Here is a 19,191-nt window from a genome sequence, read left to right on the forward strand (position 1 = left end):
GTCATGATATTCTAATTTTATAACCAGCACCTGTAGATCAGGGGTGTCGAACTCAGGTCCTGGTGGGCTGCAGTGGCTGCAGGTTTTCATTCTAACCATCTTCTTAATTAGTGACCAGTTTTTGCTGCTGCAGTAATTCACTTCTTTTGACTCAGTTTTAATTCACTTGACTCAGGCCCCTTAGTTGTCTCTTTTTCCTTAATTACTAGCCAAACAATAATGAGACACAAAACAAGCCGCCATATGACCAGCCCACCTGTACCCATCACACAATATCTGAAAAATAAAGAAAGGTGAAGGTCTCAGTAAGGCAGATCTCTCAGGTCACCAAAAAATTTTAACGGTGTTCTTAGAAAAACCAAAAATCAACAGTTTTAGAAAATGTCTGCTGTGGCAGAATGAGAGCAGCAACAAGCCATTGAATTAAATAACGGGCTTAATTAACAGCAAGAATCGTCCTCTCATTAAGAGCTTGGTTGGAGTGAAATTGGTTGGAGTTTGAAATCCCAGTTTAGCTGGTCATCCGTTGGCTTGTTTCACGTCTCATTTCTGTTTGGCTGTCATTTAATGAAGAAACAAATCAATTCAGAGGACTGAATCCTTAAAAACTGGGCTATGAAAATGAAGGAAAAATGAGTTAATGAGCAGTGAAAACTGATCTCTGATTAGGAAAAGGGTTAGAATGAAAACCTGCAGCCACTGCGGCCCTCCAGGCCCAGAGTTTGACACCCCTGATCATTAAAAATAAATATGTGGGCAAACCTTTTGTCATGCAGAACAAATATGATGGCGTTCAAGGGGGTGCACAACACGGTTTTCAGATGATGGCGTCTAATCTGCGATCCGCAGAACCCTTACAGAGGGACTTGGACTGTTAGTGTTTGGCCACTACTGTCAAATGCGCTACACAAGTTGGTTTAATCCCCACCTCTAACTGACTGCATGGCCCTCCCTGAGCAAGTCACTTAACAGGCCAAAGCTCATCTTATCTTAAAATGCAGGCCCCTCTATGAGGCTGGCATCCATGAAGCTGAGTGGGCTCCTGGTGCCTTTGTAGCCAGCAGGCCCCTGAATGCCTTTCCTCTGCTCTCTTCCTCCGACTTCCACTGAGCTCAGCACAATCCCACCACATCCTGACTTCCAGCTCCATCTGATTAACTCTTACTTGTTTGGGAGTCGGATGGCCCTCCAGGCTACGAGAGATGTCTCTCTGTCTTTTTTTTTTTCTTTTGTAGCTCGCAGGGGCGCAGCCAGGCGTGCTGTCACAAGCTCCCGGGCCGTTTACATCACTTCCTAAATTCATCTCATAGATTGCTCTTAAAATTAGGTAAGAAAAACAGAGTCAGGAAACAGGAAATGTTGACTCTGATGTCGGTGAGTAACTGAGTGAGGAAACCAGAGCACAATGGTATTATGCCCGCACTTGACCGGAGTACAGGGAGACGCCACGAGAGGGAAATGGTCCTGCTGGCAGTGTTGCTCGTGAGCATCATTGTTGGAACGGGTAAGTGTTACCCTCGAGCTCGCGCCGATCACTCGGCTGTGCAAAAGGAAGTGCATTCCTTCTCTATTTATAGAAATCCTGAGGAGAACTTCACGATGGGGAGAGTGAACCAGGAAGGGGAAGGAGAAAAGGCGAGGCAGGCGGCCGCTTTCACCTTCTGCACGCCGCTCCCGTTTTGGCTACTGAGAAAGGTCCGTAAGGTTGTGGGCATGGCGGGGCTGTGACACAGAGGAGGGCTTTGTACTCGCACATGTGGCATTGCTGATTAGGTGTCTCAAACCAAAGTGGCCACAGTTTGTTTAATTATAGGCAGATGGGGAGCTCTGCCTGTTGGGAAATTGAAGGGCCGCTCTGTGTGTGTGTGTGTGTGTCTTGAGATTTCTGTGTTGGTGGACATGGCAGCCGCACTTGCAGAGTGAGCGTCCTACTGCTGCCCAGAGATATTTGGATGGGGTGTTGTTGGAGGGGTAAGGCTTATCCTGGCAGCTCTGGGCACACTGGATGGGATACCAGTTTATTGCAGGGAACAGTCATGCCATTTATAAACCTGCTTAATCCCGACCAGGGTCCTAAATCAGAAGCAAAGTGAATACAGAATGGTGGATGTGAGTTTTAACTTATTTAACTGCAAAATGGTGATTCTTATAGCAGAAGGGTAGCGGCGCTTTAGGCCGTGGTTGTTTAGTACCAGTCATAAGAACTTTAGAACACCTCTGTTTTTTCAGTTTTTATGGAAATGCATGCAGTTTAATTTATTAATGTTACTTGAAATCAAAGCACAGAACAAATTAACAACAGCAAATAAAAAAGGAATCATTAATTATACAAAATTATATTCAAATATTTGATTCATCAAAGTAGCCACCTTTAACTGATATAACAGCCAAACACACACGTGGCATTCTTTGTATAAAGGAAATCAAATATTGGTCAACACTGTTGCAGAGGTGCCCCTAAATGTGTCTGGAGACTGCGCTGGCCAGTCCATGTTTTGAAGAGCGCCTTCCTGTTCTTTTCTTTTAACGTAGTTCTGACACAGCCTGTGTTTGGGGTCATTGCCTTCCTGTAGGATGAACCCCAGACCTACTAGATGCAGACCAGAAGGCATTGATGTGGCGCTGCAAAATGCTGTGGTGACCCTTCTGATTCAGAATGCCAGTCACTCTGTGCAAGTCACCGACTCTGCCTCCAGCAAAAGAACCCCAGACCGTCACACGTCAGTTGGTGTCACACACTGAAGAACCATCACCAACTCGACGGCGTACAAACACCCTGCATCAGTGATGAACGGAAGAGTTTAAACTTTCATTCATAGGTCCATAAGACTTTCTTCCAGTCTACAGTAGTCCACAGCTGGTATTTCAAGGCCCTATTCTGTCTTTTAAGGAATAGCTTTCTATTTTGTCCTTTTATATTTTTGTCCTTTTTTGTCCTTTAAGTGGCTTTCTATTTTGTCCTTTTATATTTTTGTCCTATTTTGCACTTTAAAGGAATGGCTTTCTATTTTGTCCTTTTATATTTTTGTCCTATTTTGTCCTTTTAAGGAATGGCTTTCTATTTTGTCCTTTTATATTTTTGTCCTTTTTTGTCCTTTAAATGGCTTTCTATTTTGTCCTTTTATATTTTTGTCCTTTTTTGTCCTTTAAATGGCTTTCTACTTTGTCCTTTTATATTTTTGTCCTATTTTGCACTTTTAAGGAATAGCTTTTTATTTTGGCCATTTTTATTTTTGTCCTATTTTGGCCTTTTAAGGAATGGCTTTCTATTTTGTCCTTTTATATTTTTGTCCTTTTTTGTCCTTTAAATGGCTTTCTATTTTGTCCTTTTATATTTTTGTCCTTTTTTGTCCTTTAAATGGCTTTCTACTTTGTCCTTTTATATTTTTGTCCTATTTTGCACTTTTAAGGAATAGCTTTTTATTTTGTCCTTTTTTATTTTTGTCCTATTTTGGCCTTTTAAGGAATGGCTTTCTATTTTGTCCTTTTATATTTTTGTCCTATTTTATCCATCCATCCATCCATTTTCCAACCCGCTGAATCCGAACACAGGGTCACGGGGGTCTGCTGGAGCCAATCCCAGCCAACACAGGGCACAAGGCAGGAACCAATCCCGGGCAGGGTGCCAACCCACCGCAGGACACACACAAACACACCAAGCATACACTAGGGCCAATTTAGAATCGGCAATCCACCTAACCTGCATGTCTTTGGACTGTGGGAGGAAACCCTCACAGACACGGGGAGAACATGCAAACTCCACGCAGGGAGGACCCAGGAAGTGAACCTGGGTCCCCAGGTCTCACAACTGCGAGGCAGCAGCGCTACCCACTGCGCCACCGTGCCGCCCTCCTATTTTGTCCATTTAAGGAATGGCTTTCTTCCTGCCACTTGCCCTGTGAAACCTGCAGCACGAAGTCTCCTCTTCACAGTAGAAACTGACATTTGCTTTTGTCATCCTGCACTGTTAAGCTGTGCTGTGAGGCGTCTCTGATCACACAAGCTGGTGACCCTCAGAAACTTGCCTTCTGATTGGCTCTGCCACATTTCCTCCTGTCAGAGTTTCTTCCAGTTTCCAGTTGCCTATGGATTGTGTAGGACTCCACTGGACTCACTGACCCCTTTATTTTTTATTTTTTTGCTCTTTCTCTAAATCAGGGGTCCTCAATCACGGTCCTAGAGGGCCGCAGTGGCTATGGGTTTTCATTCCAGCCACTCCGTCCCTGCTGATAATGATAGTTGGTGTTTAACTCTATGCCTTGTCAGTGCCTTTATTCATCAAAGACAAATTTTAGTTACTTTGTAGATCAGAGGTCCTCAATTACAGTCCCGGAGGTCTGCTGTGGCTGTAGGTTTTGACTTTAAGCAATTTCTTAATTAGAACCCTTTTATTTACTACTAAAGCAGAACGTTTTTTTGGGCTTAATTTTATTTCTCTTGCCTGTTACCATTCAGAACCCTTAATCGAGTATTTTAGATTTTAGCAGCTGCATTTAAGTTTTAATTGTTGCCTGTTTTCTTAATCAGACATTAGTTAATAATGAGATGCAGATAACCAATAAACCAGCAGCTCTCCAGCTAACGTGCTTACCATGAAATATCTGTGATAAAAAATGTTTAGAAATGAATGAGAGAGGAATTGGAAGGACCGTTAAGTTTAAATCTATTCTAGTCCACAACACACATGGATAATGTTCTCACAGAAGGAAACTGCAGTGCAATTCAAATTGCTCTTGGATGAATGCAAGCATTAACAAGCAAAACAGTTCAATACCAAGTTTCATTATCAGCATGGACTACTTTCTAATTAGGAAACTAGTTGGAATAAAAACCTGCAGTCACTGCGGCCCTCCAGGACTGTGATTGAGGACCCCTGCTCTAAATGCAAGGCCTACACTTGTAAGGGTAATAATGCTCTGTCTCGTTTCATTTGTTAATTGCCATCTTCTTGTCTTATCACTGTAATATTGTCCAAGTCGTAATTAAGAGGGTGTCAAATGGAGTGTTTTAAAGGAATCAACAGAAGTTGGGACACCTGTGCAAATTGTTTGCTTCAACGTACAAGGCTTCATTTATTTTAATTGCTGCAGAATATCTGTAGGTTGTAACCTATTAGTTGTTTCCCAACAAAGGCCCATTTGTAATGTTCTGATATTTCCCTTTTTCAGTTTTTGTTAACTTAAATTTTAAATTTAAACCTCTGGCGGTTAACTGCTTACCTTTCCACCATTTTAGTTCATTCATTGCATTTAAACTGATTAAATTTGAAGAAAAACTGGAAAAGCCAAGGTGTTCTAAAACATTTGACTGGTTATGTACTTCTGATCGAATCACTAGGAGATCCACAGGCTGGCTCAGCAATGGCTTTATTGTATCATGTGGTGGTCCTGTGCTGTACTGGTGTCTGATCGAGGGTTAGTTCCTGCCCAGTACCCAGTGCTGTCAAGATGATCACTGGCTTCCTGCAACCCTGAACTTGGAGTTATAAAACAAATCAATTGGCACCCCCTCCAGGGTGGCATGTTTCACTGCCTTCTTCCAGTCAAAGCATTAAGACCCCCTCTCAGCCTTCAGGGAAGTTTCTTTTACTTTACACAGTCAGTGATGTCTTTTTGGTCTTGGGTGGAGAGGACTGATGAAGTGTGGGTCAAGTGATTGAATCCTTCAGCAACTTATGGTGGGGTGGCAGTTAAAGCCAGAAAAATGTATGCTTATGAGGCCATCAGGAGGAGCTTATCCTGTAGTCTGCATCTGGATCCTAATGTCCCAGTGCAGTGACGGGGACTCTATGGTGTAAAAATTGGTGTCAACCCAAGGTCCTGACTCTGAAAGAACCCTTTCAAAAAGAATAGAGTGTTTCCTGACTTTCTGGCTAAATTACCCCTCATGGACTCATCCATTCTGACCCCCCGTCTCCAATTGGCTATCCCACCAACTTCACCACCTTATAGTTAATGTGTGGTGACTGTACTGGCGCAAAAATGGCTGCTGCCATTTTATGATGGCATTTTGCCTCCATTCTCTTTTTCCACAATAGCTTCCAGTGTACAGTTGTGGCCAAAAATTTTTGAGAATGACCCAAGTGTTGGTTTTCACAGAGTTTGCTGCTTCAGTGTTTTTAGATCTTTGTGTCAGATGTTTCTCTGGTGTACTGAAGTAGAATTACAAACATTTCAGAAGTTTCAAAGGCTTTTATTGACAATGACATGAAGTTTATGCACAGAGTCCATATTTGCAGTGTTGGCCCTTCTTTCTTTTTCAAGACCTCTGCTATTCGCCCTGGCAGGCTGGCAGTCAACTTCTGGGCCCAATCCTGACTGATGGCAGCCCATTACTGATAATCAATGCCTGGAGTTTGTCAGAATTGGGGGATTTTTGTTTGTCTACCCACTGCCTCTTGAGGATTCACCACAACTTCTCAATGGGGAGTTTCCTGGCCATGGACCCCAAATTTTGATGTTTTGTTCCCCGAGCCACTTATTCTCACTTTTGCCTTATGGTCTGGTGCTCCATCATGCTGGAAAAGGCATTGTGGGTCACCAAACTATTGTTGGATGGTTGGGAGAAGTTGCCCTTGGAGTAACAGGTGTAATAAGGAACAGGCTGGAGTCACAAAAGTTTGTAGTGTGGCCACCTTGATACTGAAAAAAAACCCCCAGCAAAATAAAGAAAACAAGTCATTACAATGTGGAGTTCAAAACGGAACTGAGCTAACAATGAAGGTCTGCACTCTATACAGTTAGGTCCATAAATATTTGGACAGAGACAACTTTTTTCTAATTTTGGTTCTGTACATTACCACAATGAATTTTAAATGAAACAACTCCGATGCAGTTGAAGTGCAGACTTTCAGCTTTAATTCAGTGGGGTGAACAAAACGATTACATAAAAATGTGAGGCAACTAAAGCATTTATTTAACACAATCCCTTCATTTCAGGGCTCAAAAGTAATTGGACAATTGACTCAAAGGCTATTTCATGGGCAGGTGTGGTCAAGTTCGTCGTTATGTCCTTATCAATTAAGCAGATAAAAGGCCTGGAGTTGATTTGAGGTGTGGTGCTTGCATGTGGAAGATTTTGCTGTGAACAGACAACATGCAGTCAAAGGAGCTCTCCATGCAGGTGAAAGAAGCCATCCTTAAGCTGTGAAAACAGAAAAAACCCATCCGAGAAATTGCTCCAATATTACGAGTGGCAAAATCTACAGTTTGGTCCATCCTGAGAAAGAAAGCAAGCACTGGTGAACTCAGCAACGCAAAAAGACCTGGACGTCCACGGAAGACAACAGTGGTGGATGATCACAGAATCATTTCCATGGTGAAGAGAAACCCCTTCACAACGGCCAACCAAGTGAACAACACTCTCCAGGGGGTAGGCGTATCGATATCCAAGTCTACCATAAAGAGAAGACTGCATGAAAGTAAATACAGAGGGTGCACTGCAAGGTGAAAACCACTCATAAGCCTCAAGAATAGAAAGGCTAGATTGGACTTTGCTAAAGAACATCTAAAAAAGCCAGCACAGTTCTGGAAAAACATTCTTTGGACAGATGAAACCAAGATCAACCTCTAGCAGAATGATGGCAAGAAAAAAGTATGGAGACAGCGTGGAACAGCTCATTATCCAAAGCATAGCACATCATCTGTAAAACACGGTGGAGGCAGTGGGATGGCTTGGGCGTGCATGGCTGCCAGTGGCACTGGGACACTAGTGTTTATTGATGATGTGACAAAGGACAGAAGCAGCCAAATGAATTCTGAGGTGTTCAGAGACATACTGTCTGCTCAGATCCAGCTAAATACAGTCAAATTGATTCATGATACAGATGGACAATGACCCAAAACATACAGCCAAAGCAACCCAGGAGTTTATTAAAGCAAAGAGGTGGAAAATTCTTGAATAGCCAAGTCAGTCACCTGATCTTAACCCAATTGAGCAGGCATTTCACTTGTTGAAGACTAAACTTCAGACAGAAAGGCCCACAAACAAACAGCAACTGAAAGCCGCTGCAGTAAAGGCCTGGCAGAGCATTAAAAAGGAGGAAACCCAACATCTGGTGATGTCCAGGAGTTCAAGACTTCAGACTGTCATTGCCAGCAAAGGGTTTTCAACCAAATTTTAGAAATGAACATTTTATTTCCAGTTATATAATTTGTCCAATTACTTTTGAGCCCCTGAAATGAAGGGATTGTGTTAAATAAATGCTTTAGCTACCTCACATTTTTATACAATCGTTTTGTTCACCCCACTGAATTAAAGCTGAAAGTCTGCACTTCAACTGCATCGGAGTTGTTTCATTTCAAATTCATTGTGGTAATGTACAGAACCAAAATGAGAAAAAAGTTGTCTCTGTCCAAATATTTATGGACCTAACTGTGTATATAATATATATATATATATATATATATATATATATATATATATATTTCAACGGAAAGTATTACACACAGAAAGAAGGCATGCCGATGGGATCACCGTTATCGGGACTCCTAGCTGAACTGGTAATGCAACGATTTGAAAACATAGCTTTATCCCAGATTACACCCAAAATTTGGATACGCTATGTAGACGACACATTCGTCATATTAAGAAAGAACCAGCTGAATGAATTCTTCAATCATATTAACACAGTATTCCCTGCAATCCAGTTCACAATGGAAAAAGAAAATAATCGACACATCAATTTCCTGGACATTTACATCAAAAGAAATAGTGACGCCACCTTGACCACAAGTGTTTACCGCAAACAATGCCACGCAGACAAGATTCTACACTTCGCCAGCAATCACCCGGTATCTCATAAACGGAGCTGCGTGAAAACCCTATTTAAACGAGTCCACACGCATTGTAATACCAAGGAAACAAAAATTAATGAGAGACGCTATCTGTTTCAACTTTTCACCTCGAACGGATACTCAAAATCATTCATTAATTGGAGTCTACACAGCAGGCGCCAAAGGAATCAGCATACAAGCGACGTAAATCAGAACCCCCACCCCACCTGGCATTCACTCCCGTACCACCATAATGTGTCAGAAGGCACGGCACGCACCCTGACCAAGTGGGGCATCAAAATAGCACATAAACCCACCAACAATCTGCGCATGGTCCTGTTTAATGTTAAAAACAAGAAATCGACAGCCGAAACACGAAACGCAGTTTATAGTATTCCATGCAATTCTTGCTCAGCGGTATACATAGGACAAACGTCAAAAAGAATTTCAACACGTGTACAGGAACATCGCAACGCTGTCAGAAGAAAGGACGCACTATCTTTGATATATGCACATACTAAATCGACAGGACACACATTCAACTGGGACAACGTGAAAGTAAAATTTAAGACCAGTACAAAAAGCGCCAGAGAGTTGGCCGAGTCTTGGCTATCAGATGAAAATGCCATCAACAGACACTTGGACATAAACCCAGCATATGCCAACTTAAGAAGGACATATGCACTTTAATTTAACGATAAACCCCCCCCCCCCCCTTTTTGATCATACGGACTTAGTCACCTCCACCCCCCCCCCACCCCCCGAATGTGTTGCTATATATTGCCTTTGATTCTTGTAAGTCTAAGCATTATCCTCTGATGAAGACCCCTGATAGGGGTTGAAAGCTCAGGAATAAAACTATTTTATGATACGTGATTCGTTTTTTCTCCCTTTGTGGATCTCCAACTGCAAATATGCAAACCGTATCACAGACCTTCTCTTCCATATATATATATATATATATATATATATATATACTGTATATATATATATATATATATATATATATATATATATATATATATATACAGTGCATCAGGAAAGTATTCACAGCACATCACTTTTCCCACATTTTGTTATGTTACAGCCTTATTCCAAAATGGATTAAATTAATTTTATTCCTCAGAATTCTGCACACAACACCCCATAACGACAACATGAAAAAAGTTTACTTGAGGTGTTTGCAAATTTATTAAAAATAAAAAAACTGAGAAATCCCATGTACATAAGTATTCAGAGCCTTTGCTCAATACTTTGTCGATGCACCTTTGGCAGCAATTACAGCCTCAAGTCTTTTTGAATATGATGCCACAAGCTTGGCACACCTATCCTTGGCCAGTTTGGCCCATTCCTCTTTGCAGCACCTCTCAAGCTCCATCAGGTTGGATGGGAAGCGTCGGTGCACAGCCATTTTAAGATCTCTCCAGAGATGTTCAATGGGATTCAAGTCTGGGCTCTGGCTGGGCCACTCAAGGACATTCACAGAGTTGTCCTGAAGCCACTCCTTTGATATCTTGGCTGTGTGCTTAGGGTCATTGTCCTGATGAAAGATGAACCGTCGCCCCAGTCTGAGGTCAAGAGCGCTCTGGAGCAGGTTTTCCTCCAGGATGTCTCTGTACATTGCTGTAGTCATCTTTCCCTTTATCCTGACTAGTCTCCCAGTCCCTGCCGCTGAAAAACATCCCCACAGCATGATGCTGCCACCACCATGCTTCACTGTAGGGATGGTATTGGCCTGGTGATGAGCGGTGCCTGGTTTCCTCCAAACGTGACGCCTGGCATTCACACCAAAGAGTTCAATCTTTGTCTCATCAGACCAGAGAATTAGGGGCTGAGCTGCCAGTCGTCTGTTACAATAGATTGATAGGCAAAAATAGCAAGTTTACCTGTTTAAAATTAAATCTACACGATAAAGCAGGCAGAAAGCAATGGGGTCTGAAAGCTGTCTGAATCCACTTTATTTACCTGATTTGATTTATTATTATTATTTAAGCATAGGAGGACTGTATCTGTGATGAGTTCAGGACTTGTAGTGTTCACTAGTAAATGATGCAGAGAATTCCACGCAGCTGCTCAGAATGAAATTATGATTTACTTATTTTAGGATATTTACCTGCAGTTGAATAGGTGTATGTGTGTGTGGTCTACAATAAAAAAAGAAGACATAAAACTTATTGGTAAATTACACAAAGTCTACTAGATGTATTACAGTACTCAAATTAGGTAGTAGCTTATCGGTAGTGTGAAATCCAAATCAATAAAGTTTATCAATAAACAGTATCAATAGACATATAGTAAAGTACACTAATCTTATTGAAAGAATATTGCTGCATGTAAATAACACTAAGGCACATACCAAACACATACAGTCATATGAAAAAGTTTGGGAACCCCTCTTAATTCTTTGGATTTTTGTTTCTCATTGGCTGAACTTCCTTTTAATATATGACATGCCTTATGGAAACAGTAGTATTTCAGCAGTGACATTACGTTTATTGGATTAACAGAAAATATGCAATATACATCATAACAAAATTAGACAGGTGCATAAATTTGGGCACCTCAACAGAGATATGACATCAATACTTAGTTGAGCCTCCTTTTGCAAATCTAACAGCCTCTAGACGCTGTCCTCCTATAGTCTTTGATGAGTGTCTGATTCTGGATGGAGGTATTTTTGACCATTCATCCATATAAAATCTCTCCAGTTCAGTTCAATTTGATGGCTGCCGAGCACGGACAGCCTGCTTCAGATCATCCCATAGATTTTCGATGATATTCAAGTCAGGGGACTGTGACGGCCATTCCAGAACATTGTACTTCCCTCTGCATGAATGCCTTTGTAGATTTCAAACTGTGTTTTGGGTCATTGTCTTGTTGGAATATCCAACCCCTGCGTAACTTCAACTTTGTGACTGATACTTGAACATTATCCTGAAGAATTTGTTAATATTGGGTTGAATTCATCTGACCCTCGACTTTAACAAGGGCCCCAGTCCCTGCACTAGCCACACAGCCCCACAGCAGGATGGAACCTCCACCAAATTTGACAGGAGGTAGCAGGTGTTTTTCTTGGAATGCGGTGTTCTTCTTCCACCATGCAAAGCGCTTTTTGTTATGACCAAATAACTCAATTTTTGTCTCATCAGTCCAAAGCACTTTGTTCCAAAATGAATCTGGCTTGTCTAAATGAGCATTGGCATACAACAAGCGACTCTGTTTGTGGTGTGAGTGTAGAAAGGGCTTCTTTCTCATCACCCTGCCATACAGATGTTCTTTGTGCAAATTGAATTGTAGAACGATGTACAGATACACCATCTGCAGCAAGATGTTCTTGCAGGTCTTTGGAGGTGATCTGTGGTTGTCTGTCACCATTCTCACAATCCTGCTCATATGCCGCTCCTGTATTTTTCTTGGCCTGTCAGACCTGCTGGGTTTAACAGCAACTGTGCCTGTGGCCTTCCATTTCCTGATGACATTCCTTACAGTTGAAACTGACAGTTTAAACCTCTGAGATAGCTTTTTGTAGCCTTCCCGGTGGCTCTGCATATATATCACAACGCAGAAGCTTTGAGGGTTAACCGAACCCAAAGGCCAGGACGCAAGAGTACGGCGCGTGCAGTGGAGACCGGTAACACAAGTGATAGATAGATAGATAGATAGATAGATAGATAGATAGATAGATAGATAGATAGATAGATAGATAGATAGATAGATAGATAGATAGATAGATAGATAGATAGATAGATACTTTATTAATCTCCAAGGGGAAATTCACATACTCCAGTAGCAGCATATTGATAAAAACAATATTAAATTAAAGAGTGATAAAAACAGTGCAAGTTAAAAAGTGCAAAGTGGAGAGTGCCAGGCAGGTATAACAGACAATAACTTTATATAATGTTAACGTTTACCCCCCCGGGTGGAATTGAAGAGTCGCATAGTGTGGAGGAGGAACGATCTCCTCAGTCTGTCAGAGAGCAGGACGGTGACAGCAGTCTGTCGCTGAAGCTGCTCCTCTGTCTGGAGATGATCCTGTTTAGTGGATGCAGTGGATTCTCCATAATTGACAGGAGTCTGCTCAGCGCCCATCACTCTGCCACAGATGTCAAACTGTCCAGCTCCGTGCCTACAATAGAGCCTGCCTTCCTCACCAGTTTGTCCAGGCGTGAGGCGTCCCTCTTCTTTATGCTGCCTCCCCAGCACACCACCATGTAGAAGAGGGCACTCGCCACAACCGTCTGATAGAACATCTGAAGCCTCTTATTGCAGATGTTGAAGGATGCCAGCCTTCTAAGGAAGTATAGTTGGCTCTGTCCTCTCTTGCACAGAGCATCAGTATTGGCAGTCCAGTCCAGTTTATCATCCAGCTGCACTCCCAGGTATTTATATGTCTGCACCATCTGCACACAGTCACCTCTGATGATCACGGGGTCCATGAGGGGCCTGGTCCTCCTAAAATCCACCACCAGCTCCTTGGTTTTGCTGGTGTTCAGGTGTAAGCACACGTATCGTTCTTCTCTGCTAACTTTCCATAATACGTGTTCTCATACCGGCTGGGATGTGCACTCTGAAATGCTAGCCGTCTCTCTCAAGTATTGCTGTCTCTCTAACAATTACTATTGTATTTTGTTTTCTTTATTTATAGTGCATTCTGACAACAATGACCTCAATCCCAATGCTACTTCTACTAAGCACAGCTTGGTTTCCATCGCCACCACAGGGCTATCCACCACCACGGGACGTTTGTTAACGTCAAGAAGCCCTCTGATTCATTCAAGCGACATATCAGGAAATCTTTCAGAGAACGTCCAATCATTTCACGGCATCTTCCGCCGGGTAATCAGAAACCATACAGAAAATTCCAAAGCCGCGAACGAAAGCTGGACCAATGACACTCAATCCTCAAATACTCAGCACCCCTGGTCAAACATTCTGCTGTACGCCCTTCCTGGCGTCATCCTCATTCTGTTGGGACTTGCGCTGGGATTGCTCGTTTCATGTTGTAAAGGCAGAGCGAAGACTAAAGGTAAGATGTGTGTGCGTCATCTAGTGATGGTGACAGAACTCGACGTGGGATGTGGGGTTTAACCTGTTAATACATTCATTGGCTCCATCATTCTTTATTAATCCGACAGGACTATCTCAAGTATCACTACTTACCTTCACACGGACCTCTTTGGGGATTTAAGAATTATATTGTGTCGACCTGTCGCTTCTCCGGTAGAATCATCTAAGTCCTGACTGGTTTTTAACTTCAGTGTGCCGCGATATAAATGGTGCCCTTTCTCTTCATTCCCCTTGTCTGCCTCTTCCTGCTCTTTAACTATGCGTTCCCTTGTCATCCTGATCCTGTCACGAAGCTCTCTCTATGGAGGTGCTCCAAGCCCTCACAAAGCGCTCACCACTCCCCATCCCCATTTCATTCCCCGCTGTCACTACTCGATTTGGTCACGCACAGCCCAGGCAGAAGCAAGAGACGTCACATGGGTCAAATGGGTTCTAGGAAGGACAGGGTGGGTCCTCGAGGGGCGGGCACCGTGAAGTGATGTCAGAGGTGGAATCATAGACATATATAATAATAATAATAATAATTTATTACATTTATATAGCGCTTTTCTCAGTACTCAGATATATAGATAGACGCTGCATTCACTGTGTCGCCCAGTCGACACGATACGTCAGCGCGTCCGCCATATTGCGAGTGGCAAAAGTGCCATTTAAACTAATACAGGTAGATGTGGAAACTGGGTTTTCTGATGAAAAAACAATAACGTTTTAAGCAGTATCACTTACATACAACAGATTTTGGCGAATCGTTTACATGCAATTATTTACATCCATTTATACACTAATAATGGCAATTATTAAATAATAATAATTATTATTATTATCCATATTACTAACCGAGAATGGTAAACCGGATATGGATGCAGGGACCTGCCCGTGGACACAGGAGACATAGTGCGCAGGTGCCACACAAAGCCCCCCCGCTCCAGAGCGAAACGGGAGAGACTACGAACCATCTGACATGCCGCAAGCAGGATAAAGCGAGGTCAGAAATAAAAGACAGAGTAGGAAACAAAGTAAAAAGCAGGTTACAGATGATGAAAACTGGAATGCAACAGCTTCAAAAAAACCTAGGCACGAAACACATGCACAGCGAGATACAGAATATAAAAGCAGAAAAAACGACAGTTAAACGTCCACACCACACAGCGGAGGCAGACCCGGAAGGTGCAGGCGCCTACATCGCGCGTCGGAAGGCGCGGTAAAGTACAAAAGGCAAAGGCGCCTACACAGTATGGTAAAACCCGACATAATACGGAAGGCGCAGGCGTTGCCGCCATATTGTGAGTGGCACTACTGCGTAGTGAAGGCGCAGGCATCACCGCCATATTGTGCGTGGCACTATTGCGGAGTGAAGTTAGGAATAATGTGCTGCTTGGGATCGTACAAAACGGCGAACGCGACCCACCGTCTGAAACTGCGGTGGCAAAGCAGGCACGGGTTCAAACCGAACGAGCTCGACTGACGGATATATGCCTACAACGCGTGTCTCAAACCGCAGAAGCAGGGCAAGCACGGATTCAAAACAACGCAAGCTCCTGCAACGCGCGTCTGAAACTACGGCTGCCCAGCGGGCACGGGTTCAACACGCCGGGGGTAGGCTAGCGAAGCGAGCAGGGGCCCCCTTGTTAATAAATAATTCCTCCCATATAAGTAATGTTTCTCGGACTGCCTTCTTCCATCTGCGAAACATTTCCAGACTTTGTCCTGTTCTTACTCAACACAGTACTGAAGTACTGGTTAATGCCCGAGTCTCCTCACGTATAAATTACTGTAATGCTATTCTATCTGGCATCCCACAAAAACGTATCCATCACTTACAACTTCTTCAAAATTCTGTTGCCAAGATAATAACCTGCTGTTCTAAATTCACCTCTTCTCTCTCAACTTCACTGGCTCCCTGTTAACTACAGAATACAATACTAAATACCGCTCTTAACATTTACAGCTCTCCACGGCCTCGCTGATCTCCTGCAGACTTGCACTCCTCTCATTCACTGAGATCCTCATCTGCAGCTCAACTTTCTGTACCGCACATCAAACTCAGTTCTATGGGAGCTCGAGCGTCTCTCATAGCGCTCCTCAACTCTGGAATTCTCTTCCCTCTCATATATGTCAGCTCGATTCAATAACACATTTTAAAACTGCCCTCAAAACTTATCTTTTCAAACTGGCATACCAATTGTGAATTTTGCACTGTTACTGCCAGTTATCTTTGTTTGTTTGCTAATTATTGCTTTTTGATTTACCATTCTCTTGTTTTAATTTTACTAATGTTGTTTAATTTTATTGTAAGGTGACCTTGAGTGCTAAGATTATAAAACGGGATTTTCTAATGGCCAAATATAACCAAAACAATTGTTCAGCCTTACCTATGAAATGTAATCCCCTGGGATCTGGTTTGAAGCGTACAGAGGTTTGTACAATCCCAAGCAGCACATTATTCATTACTTCACTGCACAGTAGTGCCACTCACAATATGGCCGCGACGTTGACGTATGATGCTGCTGGTCATGCAGCGTCTAGTAATTCTATGTCTATGGGTGGAATGGCCGTCAATCTTTCATTCTGCAGAGGGTGGAAGAGAGAAGGCATTAGCAAACAGCGCCAACCCCTGGTTCGGCATGTAACTACCGTCACCATGTGTCCCAAGCACGTGTGTGTCCATCCATCCATCCATTATCCAACCCACTATATCCTAACCAGAGGGTCACAGGGGTCTGCTGGAGCCAATTCTTCTTATTCTTTTTACAGTTCTCACCTGACTCCTCTATTCTGTCACAGGCAGTGTGGTGTACTGGTTAAGGCTTTGGACTTTAGACCCTGAGGTTTGGGGTTCAGATCCCACTACTGACAGTTTGTGACCCTGAGCAAGACACTTGACCTGCCTGTGTTCCAATTGGCAAAACCAAAAAAATGGAACCAATTGTATCAGAAATGTTGTAAGTCGCCTTGGATAAAGGTGTCTGCCAAATAATTAAATATATATAATTCACTAAGCCGCCACCAGCGCAAGCAAGACACTCATGGAAGCACGCAGGACGGAGCCACGCCCACCAACTCTAAGACCATTGGATACGACGACAACTCGCAGAGCCACGCCCACCAACTCTAAGACCATTGGATACGACGACAACTCGCAGAGCCACACCCACCAACTCGGACGCAGCAACTCACAAAACAGGGCGTCATTCGCGTTCATCTCTAGTACACTCCACCTGCACCTCTGAGCCACATTGACTTTTCATTATTCTTTTCGGTTATGACGCACGACCGCGTCCACCTTCGCAAACTGTTTTACAAAACAATGGTCTTAGAGTTGGTGGGCAGGTCTCCGTGAGTTGCTCTTGCGAGCGGGCACATGACCAGGCAGTGTGTATACTTCGAGAACGAGGGTGGACGCGGCAGGACCATCTAAGAAGAGGCATGTTTGTCGCAGATGTGAATCGCTGTATGCAACATGTAAAACAGTTTGCGAGGGGTATCCCATGGTCTTAGAGTTGGTGGGCGGGTCTCCATGAGTTGCTCTTGCGAGCAGGCACATGACCAGGCAGTGTGTATGCTTTGAGTGCGAGGGTGGACGTGACAGGACCATCTAAGAAAAATCATGTTTGTCACGGATGTGAATCGCTGTATGCAGCGTGTAAAACAGTTTGTTTGTCACAGATGTGAATCGCTGTATGCAACATGTAAAACAGTTTGCGAGGGGTATCCCATGGTCTTCGAGTTGGTGGGCGGGTCTCCGTGAGTTGCTCTTGCAAGCGGGCACATGACCAGGCAGTGTGTATGCTTCGAGAACGAGGGTGGACGCAGCAGGACCATCTAATAAGAAGCATGTTTGTCGCAGATGTGAATTGCTGTATGCAATGTGTAAAACAGTTTGCGAAGGGTATCCCATGGTCTTAGAGTTGGTGGGCGGGTCTCCGTGAGTTGCTCTTGCGAGTGGGCACATGACCAGGCAGTGTGTATGCTTTGAGTGCGAGGGTGGACGCGACAGGACCATCTAAAAAAAATCATGTTTGTCATGGATGTGAATCGCTGTATGCAGCGTGTAAAACAGTTTGTTTGTCGCGGATGTGAATCACTGAATGAGCGTGCGACGGCTGTCCTCCAATTGTCAGTCACGGACAATTGTATGTTGCCCTCTCCAGAGTTCCATCTTTTCATTCGCCTACAGTCGTATCCTCAAACCCACCCCATTTGGACAACTGTGTCTTTCAGGAAGTGTTCACTCATCAATACATAATTATGCGGCATATGCTACGCCGCGGGTTGGCTAGTTAAATATAAAATGCAATGTTTTCGCCCCCATCAATACACCCCATTAGTGTGAACAAAATGTATTGTGATAGATCAGCCTCGACACAGACAGACATGCAGACTCAGAAGTCCCAAAAACACACACGTTTATTATTTTTCTCAGTCCTCAGCACAACACAATGCACAAACCCACAATGCCCATTCCTTTCTCTTCTTCTCTCTTTCTTTACTGCCACCTCCTCTCCCACAAGCTCTGTTCTCTGTCTCCCGACTCCAGCTCCCCAAATGGAGTGAGGCGGCCTCTTTTATACTGCACCCGGAAGTCCTTCAGGTGCTCCCTGATCATCTTCCCGTAGCAGGCGGAAGTGCTGCATGGGAACCCAGATCCTCTTTTGGCAGCACTTCCGCCACACAAGGCTCCGGAGCAAACCAAGGGGGCTGCCCTCTCATGTCCCGGGGGAGGTAATGCTGTTGGCATGTCCTCTTCCCCCGGTCCTCTCCTCAAAAGGGCGTCCCGACCGGGTAAGACCTCCAGCCATCTGCCACAGTATATAAAAATATATTGCTACCAATATGAATATATTTTAAAATATATTACAGTGCAATTGCTGCCTGAAGGGATCCTACTCTGTTGGCCCTTAACCTGAAACTGGCTCCAGGGATGCTGTACAATGCCTGACCCTGTGCTCTGACCTCCAAAGGTCTATGCACAAAGACATTTCCCCTCAGGGATTAATAAAGAATATCAAATTCAAATACAAAAAAATATATATGAAGGATAAATACAGTATATTACAATATCTTGTGGTGTATTGAAATGTATTGTAAAACATGTAAATTATTGCCATTTTTCTGTAGTGCAATATATTTTGATAATAATAATTCTTTAATAATGTGGGTGAATAATTGCCGGGTGAGTCCCAAAAGTATTTGGGTCATCCCTTTTAATTCTTAAACAATTATAAATCACAATTAGTGCTCAAGGGGACAAAACAGAAGTCAAGTAATGCACCCTTCTTGGGTTCATAGATGTATTTGGCTCTAGAGAACGTGTCAATCATGGGAAGCTCCGCCCTTTCCCCAAGTT

At 43.3% G+C, this 19,191-nt stretch overlaps 1 protein-coding gene across 3 annotated transcripts in view; it reads left to right on the forward strand.

Moving 5' to 3' along the window:
• Positions 1-813: 813 nt before the first annotated feature.
• The window catches only part of tmem154 (transmembrane protein 154), a 73,496-nt gene continuing 55,118 nt past the window's right edge, over positions 814-19,191 (forward strand). Inside the window, exons 1-2 of one of the 3 annotated variants that reach the window (XM_028802691.2) lie at positions 824-1,504; positions 13,423-13,803. In XM_028802691.2, coding sequence (XP_028658524.1) covers positions 1,414-1,504; positions 13,423-13,803 — 472 coding nt within the window. In that variant the 5' untranslated portion in view covers positions 824-1,413. Of the gene's footprint in view, positions 1,505-13,422; positions 13,804-19,191 lie in introns of all 3 variants that reach the window. The other 2 variants (XM_051928189.1, XM_051928190.1) reach the window with 2 other exon arrangements.

This window comes from Erpetoichthys calabaricus, chromosome 5, assembly GCF_900747795.2.
Source record: "Erpetoichthys calabaricus chromosome 5, fErpCal1.3, whole genome shotgun sequence".
NCBI lineage: Eukaryota > Metazoa > Chordata > Cladistia > Polypteriformes > Polypteridae > Erpetoichthys > Erpetoichthys calabaricus.